The sequence below is a fragment of the Populus nigra genome, chromosome 2, assembly GCF_951802175.1.
Source record: "Populus nigra chromosome 2, ddPopNigr1.1, whole genome shotgun sequence".
Taxonomy (NCBI): domain Eukaryota; kingdom Viridiplantae; phylum Streptophyta; class Magnoliopsida; order Malpighiales; family Salicaceae; genus Populus; species Populus nigra.
The window spans coordinates 46,414,643-46,427,198 of NC_084853.1; the positions used below are offsets into that span (position 1 = coordinate 46,414,643).

At 34.1% G+C, this 12,556-nt stretch overlaps 1 protein-coding gene across 1 annotated transcript; it reads left to right on the plus strand.

Moving 5' to 3' along the window:
* Nucleotides 1-346: 346 nt before the first annotated feature.
* LOC133682092 (calcium uniporter protein 4, mitochondrial-like) lies at nucleotides 347-2,222 on the plus strand. The gene is made up of 2 exons (XM_062105356.1): nucleotides 347-998; nucleotides 1,382-2,222. Exons 1-2 carry the CDS (start codon nucleotides 414-416, stop codon nucleotides 1,862-1,864), a joined length of 1,068 nt encoding a protein of 355 aa, XP_061961340.1. The 5' UTR covers nucleotides 347-413; the 3' UTR covers nucleotides 1,865-2,222.
* Nucleotides 2,223-12,556: the final 10,334 nt, after the last annotated feature.

Consider the following 12,556-nt stretch of genomic DNA (forward strand, 5'->3'; position numbering starts at 1 on the left):
ATTTTAAAAAAACATCTAAAAACATAAACACTTCATTTTACATGCTGTTTAAAATTGAGATTCAATTTGTTTTTTCTTAAAATTTTAATTTTTTATTTTTTTATTTTTTTAATGTAATAGTATTTAAAATTAATTTTTTTAAAAAAATATTATTTTAATATATTTTTAAATAAAAACAGAAAATAATATGCGACATTACCGCGCAGTCTCAGGCGGTAGGATATCTATACCTATAAATGGTAAAAAATGATTCCGTGCAGAAAGGGAAACAAAAAGATTCCATCCGATATATCGCCATTTTCATTTCCAGATTCTCCTCCATCTTTGGACCCTATATATACCTCCTCATTCTCCCCTAGCACACCTCAACCTTCCTCATTCAACAGCTTGAAAACCCTCAAATCTTATCAAATATGGCTTTTCGAAAATTATTTTCGAAGGGTACCATCACCAGCGGTTGTCGAGTTCCATCACCTGCAGCAACTCTAGACCACTCATCATCACCCATTAAATCCCTTCCAACGCTAAAAAATAATGCCCCATCAAAAACCAACCTACACCAAGAGCCTCTCACCGGAGATTCAGTCGATAAAGGATTTTTCCGGCGATTCCTTCACCGTAGAGCTGTTAACCAGTTACCAGAGTTCATCTCCATTCCGATTGGAGAGAAGTTAAGAGAAAAGCTCAAAGGGTTCACCATTTCCAGTAACCGGCTCCACCTTGATGGTCTGACCCCGCCGGAACAGGTCGCCGGAGAGGCGAATACTTTCGGAATTTCTGTTGAGAATGCGAAGAAGGTCCTGAGGGTTTCTCTGATGGAGAAGTTGAAGGCGAGACTTAGAGAGATCCCAAAAGTATCGATTATGTATTCGGAGTTTGTTAAAGTCTGTGTTGATGAGTGTGGAAATGAAGATCAAGGTGTTGAGTTTGCAAGGTTGATTGACCAGTCTGGGAACGTCATCGTTTTAGGGAACATTGTGTATCTCAGGCCTGAGCAGGTATTAATTACTTTTATTTGATTAATTAATTAACTGGTAGTTTTTGTCTATGTGTAGCATATTTTTATTTGATAAAAAAATGTAAGAAAATCAAAACATATTATTTTCTTAAAGGTTTTTTCTAATAAGTCATTCTGAATCGACATGTCACCGAATTATTTATTGGGCTGTTCCGGGTCTAATAACAGCGATACATACTACTTATGATCCAAGTGGTTTGGTGTGACTGTTCTATGTCGACTTGTTTTCCTGGACTTGCCATTTGCCAAGGGACAACCAAAGAAATATTATCATAATAATGATATTCTGATTAAGTCTAATTTATACAATTCTGTATATCACGCTAAACATCAACACATCTAAATTTCTTTTTTGTGTACCAGGTGGCGAAATCAATGGAGCACATGATATCACAGACTATGGCAACTCCGAACGATCCAAGAAGAAAACAGCTTGAGCATATGGAGAAACTAAAGGCAATAATTGATAAAAAGGCTAGAACCCAGGTACGAGCGGAGCTTTGTTGTGGGCTGGGCTTTATAATAATCCAGACACTTGGGTTCATGAGGCTCACCTTCTGGGAACTAGACTGGGATGTCATGGAGCCGATATGCTACTTCGTGACCTCCTTTCACTCTGCAATAGCCTTTGGTTTCTTCCTTAGAACATCCACCGATCCTTCTTTTGAAGGGTACTTCCAGCGCCGATTCAAGACCAAACAAAAGAAACTCATGGTGCTTCATGGCTTTGATGTCCAAAAATATAACCAACTTCGCAGAGTTTTTTATCCTAACCTCGGTTATGGCTTACCACAATCCGAATATTACAAACCCGGGCACCCTGAAGACGGGGCCTTAATTTCTTAGCCAATCCATGCATAGGAATGAGTTCGAGCATGTTCCTGCTAATAAAGTAGGGCGTAAAGAATGAATAGAGAACTTTTTGTTACAATGCCAGAAACTTTTTTTCAAGCATCGAATGATCCGACCTTGTTAGAGTTACTAATTGAAGGCTTCGACAAGATGATGAAAATTTGAAGATCCATCATAGCATAGAAGCTGGAGTCAAGCTAGCAAAAAGGAATGGGAGTTTGTTGTTCTTATTTTCCTTTTTCTTTTTTTCTTTGTAAGCTGTAAATTATGAAATATAATGCCTCAGTAGAGCGATCCAGATCTTCTTTATTGTTGACGATAAATATCCAATTGTTAGTAGTGTTTTCATGCCTCTCATCCTTTATAAATCATGCATAAAGATAACAGTTCCGTTGCCTTTGAAAGATACCTGCTGACCAGGGATTTTACGATTCTTAAATCAAATCAATCAAGGCAGCGATTCCTAGCCCTATAAAAAAAGGTAAAGACTTTTATCCCGAAACGATGAGTGTCTTGTAACGAAGAAAACATCAGAAGAATCCATCAAAAAATGAGAAAATAAACGATGAGTGTCTTGTAACGAAGAAAACATCTTAAAAATCCATCGAAGAATGAGAAAATTTCACTCCAAGAATCCTTGTTTGTTCACTGAATAAGAATAAAGGAATCCCAACAAATTGGGGGCTAGGAATCATGTTAGGCAGTCGATTCCATTAGCACCATTTTCCCTCGTGCATGGTAGATGTTGGCCACAATCAATTTCTTAATTCTACAGGACAACAGGTGGAATCTGCACTTGAATCAACATCACATTAATCCATAAATTGATGTTTTCTTGGTTCCCCCTCTTTCCTTGCACTGAAACAGACAGGAAATACCGGCCGGCACCATTACCTTAACTTCCCAAACCACGGGGTCTCCCTTAGTTGGAATCCGCCATGGCACGGATCCATTTCCTTTATTAGACGCATCAATAATTGGTGAATGCTTATGATTATCAATCTTGCAACTTCATTTTCTTGATAATTACTATCACGTCATAAAGTTCGGCAAGATCCAAACATAGCCCATCAATAAACATTAGAATCCTTTCAGAGCTTGAGATGCCCTTAACAACGGAATTCTCGTATTCTTACAGGAACATTGACATGCACTTGTTTATTTTGCAGAAAATATTTTACATATGAAAAATGTAAAATATGTTTTCTGTGATAAAAAAAAAAAGAACACACTTGCATGTAAATATTTATTTTATAATTATTATTTATTATTAAAAAAATAATAATATATATTTCAAGTGTGTGTGTGTGTGTGTGGCTTTTGATGGATCTAATTTTTTATTTCATCATCTCTTTAAAATGAATTCCTAGTAATTATTGGTTATTATTTTTTTGAAAAATATATATTTTTCTCTTTCCCTTTATTAAAAAAATCCCAAGAATTTTGCTAAACATTAAAATATTTCATATGCTCCTCCATATATCCCTCCCCCTTGTTCCCCTGCGGGCCAGCACCGTCAACCTCCCTCATTAAACTGCTTCATATGGCGTTTCGGAAATTATTTTCGAGGCGTGCCATCATCAACGGTTATAGAGTTCCATCGCCCGCAGGCGCAGCAACTCTAGACCATTCATCATAACCCCTGAGATACAACAGTACCACAAAATAATGCAACCTACAGAACCAACCTACACAAAATGCTTCTCACCGGAGATTCCATCGATAAAGGATTTTTCAGGCGATTCCTTCACCATAGAGCCGTTGACCAGATATCAGAGTTCCTCTCCATTCCGGTTGGAGAGAAGTTAAGAGAAAAGTTCAATGATATCAGGCGCCCTTTTGGAATTTATGTTGAGAATGCGAAGAATATTCTGAGTCTTCTCTGGTAAACGGAACAATCAAGGCATGTCATCGATGGGGTGGTACTGATAAGGGACAGCGTACATAATGAATTCAGTCGGGAGTTACAGACGACCTAACGAAAGCAGCAGGAAACGAAACGGAACTGCATCTGTATAGAAGGAACTCAAATCCTCGGCTATTGGAGGTCCTAATATGACTCTAAGATAACAGTTCCATTGGCTTTGAACGATAACTGGTGACCAGGGATTTTAGGATTCTTAAATCAATCAATCAAGGCAGCGATTCCTAGCCCTATAAAAAAGGTTAAGACTTTTATCCCGAAACGATGAGTGTCTTGTAACGAAGAAAACATCAGAAGAATCCATCAAAGAATGAGAAAATTTCACTCCAAGAATCCTTGTTTGTTAACTGAATAAGAATTAAAGAATCCCAGCAAATTGGGGGCTAGGAATCATGTTAGGCAGTCGATTCCATTTGCGTGTGTGCGCAAGAGATTCTTTACATTAACCTAGTGAGAAGTCTACTTGCACCTTTTTCCCTCGTGCATGGTAGATGTTGGCCACCATCAAATTCTTAATAATTCTACGGGACAACAGGTGGAATCTGCATCACATCAATCCATAAATCCATGTTTTCTCGGTTCCCCCTCTTTCCTTGCACTGAAACAGATAGGATCCCGTGCAAGAATTGTTGGCGCAGTTGGCGTGAGAACACCGGCACCATTACCATAACTTCCCAAACCAAGAGGTCTCCCTTAGTTGGAATCCGCCATGGGACGGATCCATTTCCTTCATTTGACACATCAATAATTTGTGAATGCTTATGATTTTCAATCTTCCTACTTCATTTTCTTGAAAATTACTATCACGTCATAAAGTTATATAAAATCTTTACTTTACCAATGAATTATTTCTGCGTATGTCCACTGATCAGTAGTGTTTGCTTTTGAAACTATGGAGCCTGACCTAGCTGATATAGTGACGGCATTCTGGTGACAAAAACAAGCATTCTTCCTACGAGGCCCACTTAGCCACTAGACATTATTTGAATTACGGAATTCATGGGTTTGGAGAATTAGAATATAAACAGGGAAAAGCTCCTCCAATCACTTCAGGATCTGCTTGACGAGAAATGCACCAATATTTCTATGCGGTTATAATTTCTTCCCATCACATCTTATCATAATTATTAAACTTTATTTATCTAAAACTATATCTAAACAAGTTAATCTAAATTAAATTATTTAAAAAAAATCAAAACAATATCATTTTAAAATTAAAAAAAAATGAAATTTTGAATAGTTTAGCCCAAAACTTTCAGATCATGAATTAACTAAATTTTTAACCATGTAAATTTCTCTATAAACTCTGACTATACCAGGATTTGAGTAGACTCGAGGATGATCCAAATTTAATAGCCAAGCTTATAATTGTCGGTCCATGTTTGTTTATGATATATAGTTCTTTGATTTATATATATAAACACCGTACGTATGCATTTTAATCACATCCTAAATGATTAAGCAAGATGACTTATGACTATTCATGCTGAAGGTGGGCCATCTAAAATTAATTATTCCAAAGGAAGAGGAGACCATAACATTCTGGTCGCTAGAAAAATCAAGCTCATCTCCTAATGCTAAAAGAAAACGAAAAGGAAAAGGAAAAAGGAAAAAGAAATTAAGCCCAAATTTGAAAAACGACATGAATTTAGATATGAAAATAATAAAATATAAATTTCCAAAGGACATGGAAGTCTATATTAATCTCTAGTGCTTCAAAAGTAAAAGAAAGCTTCCTAAAAGTAAAAGCAGGGAAAAGATATGGAAAGCAAAATAATTAAAGGGGAATTGCTCTTGGCACGGATCTGAACAGTTTTTATACTTAAATGACCAAAATGCCCACTACACCTCAGTAAGGAGGATAAAAATCATCCAGCATTGATAGGGTGATTAATTTTGTTTTAATGCTAATAGCTAGTGTTATATATATAGCATTAGTTACTCTCAACTTTTAACTTTAATTACTTTATTCTTAATTGTAGTTTGGCCAAACTCTGTATCATGACTTAGATGAGTGGTCATTGAATTGACTCGGATTGGGTAAAATAATCTTTAACAAAAATATAAAATTAATCGGTTTCATCTAAGTTTTAACAAAATAATTTGAGTTATGAGTCGAGGGCATGTAGATTTAAAAATTACACACATGTAATTAATTAATTCCAAGTTGGTTTTTTTTTTTTAGATTAATATGGGTGTTCGGATCAACTTACACGTACTTCGACTTGAACTCTGAAGTTAACAAACATATAAGCCTTCAGTGATCCTGAGGTTTCTGAAACTTGAACTGATGACCTCTAAAAAACAAACACAAAACCTGACTAGTTGAATTACACCCCTCAGAATTAATTTTAAGTTGATTTTAATATAGTTTAATCGAATTGTTTTCTTTCATCTTTCTAAATATTTAAAGATAAAAAATGAAAAAAATAAAAATAATAGAGAACAATTGACATTTGACAAATTGATTATATTCTTGGAGGTGGTTTGACATTTTCCCCAGAAATGAAAATCAGCCATCCTCGAGAATCCATGCATGTTATCTCATTCAACTAGTGGCGATAAAATGATGCCGGCCTGAGATTTGGGGAATCCGAATCTTGTTGTAGCTTCTTGTACCAGCAATGTTTTCAGATTCAATTAATTCGAAGGACGCTAGCTTAAGTTGGCTTGTCATTTAGAAATTTAAAAACGCGGTCCAAAACGGTATTCTTAAATAATTTAAATTTTTTTTATTAAAATTTAATATAATTTATATGTTTTAAATCGTTTTGATGTGTTGATGTTAAAAATAATTTTTTTAAAATAAAAAAAATCATTGACATGCATTTCGGTATGAAAAATTATTTGAAAAAGTACCCCTTAACGGATATATTGTGTAGTTTCATGGAGTATATAAGTTCTAAATGGCTTTATTTTTATAAAATAAATTAAATAATTTTTTTTATTTATAACTCAGGGTATTTGGGCCAGCTTATACGCACACCACGACTAATCTCCAGATTTACTGAACACCCTGCAAGCCTAGTAAGCAGGTAAGACACTGTGAGAGTGACATGCATGCACATAGAGAATCGAACCCCAGTGCAGAAAAAGAAAACAAATCTCTGCCATAATCGCAAGGCCACAACCTCGAGTGCAAATTAAATAATTATTTATCAAAGGGGTAGATGCTGTAGGTATACACTTGCTTTCGTATCCATGGTGGTTATTTTGTGGAGTAAATTATAAATTAGTCCCTCTAATCTTGAGAAATAAATTAATCAGTCCCCCTTGTTTCATCTATTTTTTTTTTCTATTTGTAACTTATTTTATTTTTTATGCTTACATATGGAGGCATCTCCACATGGTCGGTTGAATTTGCAGTTCTAAGAAATGTTCTTGGTACTTTAATAGATTCATGTATCAAGCTCATTAAACATTTAGGCTTAATTCTCTTGTGTAAAAAAAAAAAAAAATGAAGGTCTCAAGAGGTTTAAGCGTGCACGTAGTTTTAATTAGAGTTATTGATGCATTTAACTTCGACTTTTTTTTTCTGATGGCGACGAGGGCTCGCTGGTTTTCATATGCCTACAGCCTCCCAGGATGCCGGATGGTCTTTTCTTACGTAACTGTTGACACACGTAATCACGTGGAAAGCATGTGCTCCGAATTGTGGAAGGGAAAATTAATTTTGTCCGCATGCTCTTCTTTTCTTCCGAACGAAACTGCAGTCATTCACTGTACTCGAAAAGGAGATGTGCCATTTTGAAATTAAGATCCATTGATGAGTACCTGTCACTGTTAATAAATTCAAACATCAATTCAGGAATTGATAATTTTCAGGATCTAAATTAATTTAGATTAAAGAAAAAAATAGCACTGTTCAACTCAATTAAAAATCTAGATTAACTTGTTGTCGAGTCAGCTTGTTATAGGGTAGTATCTTATCAAAACTCGTTGATTTTTTTTAAAAAATAAAAATAATTAAAATAAAATTGTTTTATTTTTTTAAAAAAATTAAGTTAATTCATACTAACTCTCTCAGTGACCCAGACATGTACCGGATTTGCAGAATACTTGTACAATACTTACCGTTTTATAGAGATATCCTTCTTCTTTTTTAATTAAACTGCCAAGGCTGATGGATCTGTAAGCAGGATTATTTTTATACTCCACTGGTTCTCTTTTGATGTCACGAAAATGAGAAAACTGCAAGCACGGTCAAGTGGAAATTACAGTGGACCACGCATGTTATTTTTTATTTTCTAGACCAGGCCCCCCTAGGCTTGGATAGCTTTGCCTTTTACTTCTCTTTTATTTATTTATTTATTTATGAATATTCTAAAAATAATTTATCTTGAAATCAAATAGTTAAAATAATATTTTTTCATAAATAATAATAATGCTACGATTTAAAAAATGATTTCAAGAGAAATTAATTTTTTGACTTTTCATGTGATTAATAAAAATAATTATCTCGTATAATATTGCAGGAACCGATATCATATTCGAATCCATGGTCTAACGCTCCGAGCTAGGAGAAAAGATTTTCCTTGATGATTTGATTTTATGACAAAACGGGTCCTTGTAAATAGCCCATGTCAAGAATTGGCGGAGGCTTCAGTGATGGGGCCCAACTTGGGGGTAACAAGCACGTGACCAAACCTGGGCCTAGTACAAAAGGGCTGCTGGGTTCAGCACAGTCACACTTTCTATTTATAAGAAGAACCTTTGAGAAAACGTTGGCCCATGAACGTTAAGGACAAAACAAGCAGGAGTGTTATGTTGCGGTTATGTTTTATAAGTATTTTTTATTTAAAAATATATTAAAATAATATTTTTTTTATTTTTTTAATTTATTTTTAATATTAAAAAATCAAAAAAATATGAATATATAAAAAAATTATTTAAAACAATAAAAAAATTAGTTTTTAAAAAACAAGATGTGAATCTATTTGCCAACATATGCTTTGATAGGTAGATTACTGCGCTTCTCTAATTTACGTTGGTGTTAAGGCCTATCAAATTGACCCACATTTTCATTATATGTAAAAAGAAAAAAAAAACATGATAGTATTACCTGGAAGATCAATTAGATGACCTGTAAATTATGAGCCTTCAATGGGTTGGGGTTGGTTTTGAACTAGAGTGGAGGTGACCTGATAAATCAACTCATAACCCGGATAAACTCGACTAGATCAATTCAAGTATATATTTTTTTTATTTAAGATGATGTTGGTTTAGTTTTTATTTTAATATTATTTAAAATGATATCATTATAAATTAATTTATTGATTTATAGGTTGATTCAGTATATCTGTTACCTAGGTTCTGGGACCAGCATGGTAATTATATTATGAACTTAAGAGATTATGCTCTAATGTACGAGGGAAAAGCAATAGATTTTTTTTATAATACTAGTTTAATTTTTTAATCATTCACTGAATTTAGCTGTATGATGAGGTTCACCAGGCTATGGAAAGTTAATCTTGTTAATATTATTATGTTCTCGATGCACCGAGCACAGTCTATCAAAGTACCAACCATTTGGAATCTGTAGCTGTGTCCACGAGAATGGCGACGGTGAAGATTATCCAGTGGGCTAAAAAACACAAAGAAAGCCCAGTTACTCGACAAATCTCCTCGAGCCGACTTTCAATTTGCATCATTGAAACGATGCCTCTTTAAGCAGAATTTCACAGAGAGTTTTCAACAACTTTCCCGGTGCTTCTTTTCGAAGAGAAATGCAAATGATGCTCCAGCTCAATTCTATGGGCCATCATCTCAATTCGAGTGGAAAAGGAATATCATTAAAAGGAAGGCTTCCCATTCCACTTCACCCCGAAAGGATACATAACAACAAACAATGACCCACCGAACAAGGATTGTTGTGTATAGTTTTGGTAGCAAACTAGCAATGGATTATATCTTTTAATTTTCCATGATTAGTTGAACAAATCTGCACTCGGCTACCTAAAAAAGTTCCTAAAGGGGCACAGCACGTCTCAATCAGCTCACTTGCACAGCCAATTACAGCACAAGGGACTGAATGAGCCGTTCTTGTAGGAGAAACAACCACTAAATTAAGGTCCTTTCTTCTTCTTATTCCTTTCTGTGATTTTCTGAGGCTATTTAACAGCTTAGTGGTGATTCTGGTTGAAAATATTTTTTATTATATAATATATTAAAATAATTTTTTATTTTAAAATATTATTTTTAATATTAAATAAAAATTAAATAAAAAAATTAAAATTTTAAAAAATATAATTTCAATTGCGTTCTTAAATACTTGTGAGGTGTTTGATAATATGATAGCAATTACTTTTTAAAATATTTTTTACTCATAAATGCATTAAAATAATTTTTTATTTTTTAAAAAAATTATTTTTAATATCGGTTTATCAAAAAAATTAAAAAATAATTTTTAAAAAAAACAATTTTTAAATAAAAAAACAAATATTACCTTAATCTTGATGTGATCATGATTAAAAATATATATATAATCACCTCGTGATTGGTGCAACTGGAGGGGCAGGGGGGACCTACATCCAAATTGAAGTTAGCCCAACCACTGCCCTCCCTCCCTCCCTCCCTCGCTCCCTCCCTCTCTCCCTCTCTCCAGTAGATCTTCGGCTGTGTATTAAACAAAGCACCTGGTATACTCCCTCCTCCAGCCCAATAGCCATGGACCCCTTCCTGCAAGTGGAAAAATCAAGGGAGGAGAAAGGGTAAGAAAAGGAAGTTTTATTATTTCCCGTGCAAAATATAATTGAATAATTAGATCAAAAGAATTTATTTAGAAAGGCCCCATGAGTACGCCTGCTGACTATTCTAAATATAGTAATTGATAATTGATGTTGAGTCAGAAATCAAAACTCTATGTAAGGCTGTTTTTGAATCTAATTTGGTTTAGCGAACTGATTTTAAAAAAATATATATAATTTGAGACTCACTCGTTAAGTTAATTAATGGTTATGATCAAGTGCACTAATTTTTTTAATCAGCAAAACTAGATTGTTTCAATAAAAATAATCGACCAATTTGGCAATTCATAGTTAATTTATTTATCTAATCATCGGATTTTTTTTAAGACAATCCCGTTTGAGATCTCATACTTGACAGGCTTTAGCATGTCTGTGTTTAGTGTTTTTTTAACTGTAGTTAGTTGTTTTTTAAAATGTTTGTTGTCTAGGAATATATTATAATAATATTTTTTATTTTTAAAATTTATTTTTAATATTAAAAACATATAAAACTAAAAAAAAACTAAAAAATTTTCAAAAAATTTTAAGACATAATCCAGCCACAGTACTAAAATCCCTCTTAAAATATTAGAATATTTTCTCTTGGTGTTGTTGCTGTATTTATTACAGATCTCTGTGAACTGCCGTACCACGAGAAGACAGAGAAGAGCGGATTTATGAAATTACTATATTAATGGCGATGGCTGGTGCATTCGAACAATACTCCACATTATACAAGCTTCTTAATTAATGGCTGTCCGATCATTAACTCACTGAGATTCCCACATAATTAGCAATTTGCTTGTTTAACTTGAACTGTTAAAAATATATAGCTGTAATCACGTGTTTGTTGGCTGGCTACCACTGGCTTTTTCAAGCCCTGATATTTAAAAAATAGGAAGTGGCTCAAGAAATCATTCCTGCAGGGAAGATCAGGATATTATTAAATTAATATTTCCATTATTATTTAAATATATTTTTAAATAAAAAAATTTAAAAAACAATATTCACAACAATCTTAAAAAAGTTTTAATTCATTATATGCTTGGTTTTTTGAAGTGAGAACATGCTAGGGAATGCAGTAGTTTTCGTTTGTATTTATTTTGAAAAAATATTAAATTAATTTTTTAAATAATTTTAATACGTTGATATTATAAATAAATAATATATTTTCAAATAAAAATTAATTTTAAAAAATATTTTCCACCTCACATACACTAAACACTATCTAGCCTCTAGTGCTAGACTACGTTCTTTATAAAGTCAGGATAAATAAACTAAGGAAACCGATATTTCACTGTGTTTAGTGGCAGAAACCATTAATTAATGTCCATCGTGTAATGTTTCACGTCTTTTGTAGGAAAAAACAAGGTGTAGTGTTCCATGGACCGTGATAAATGATGTCGGCATGATGCATAGGTGGGACTTACAGTAGTATTAATCACTCCTTTGCCCTGCGAGACGGAGAAAAGGAAAGGCTGGAGTTTCACTCGTTATAAATTTTGATGTCGAGAGAAAGGCCCTAATCGTGTTTTGTTTGAGCGGGGAGCCCGTGAATATTAATTTTCGTTTTCCTTTTTTTAATTTTGGTTTTCCCTACAACAAGCTAGATCAAAACAGTCAAATTATTAATCATCTAGATGGTGACACAGTGGTAACAGCTTGGAACCAAAAGATTTGCTCCCTCTATAATCTCAGGTTCGAGTCCTGTGGTTGCTCATATGATTGCCACTGGAGGCTTACATGGTCGTTAACTTCAGGGCCCGTGTGATTAGTCAAGGTACGCGCAAGCTGGTCCGGACACCCACATTAAACTAAAAAAAACAGTCAAATTATTGATTGCCATGAGGAAACTTTCCACGTTGATCAGTGGTTAGACAGCATGCATGGGTCGCTTCCACTTGAATTCTTCACGTGCCGGTCCCTAGACGTGACCATGCTTGACCCTAGCTAGCCTCCTTGTTTCCCTTTTAGATAATAGAGAAGACGAAGGGTGGAAGCCGTCCATGCATCCAGGACACCATCTATCCAGATAGA

Coding starts and splice junctions, on each gene's coding strand:
- LOC133682092 (XM_062105356.1), top strand. CDS start 414: ATGGCTTTTCGAAAATTATTTTCGAAGGGTACCATCACCAGCGGTTGT. Junction 999..1,381: donor TGTATCTCAGGCCTGAGCAG/GTATTAATTACT, acceptor TTTGTGTACCAG/GTGGCGAAATCAATGGAGCA.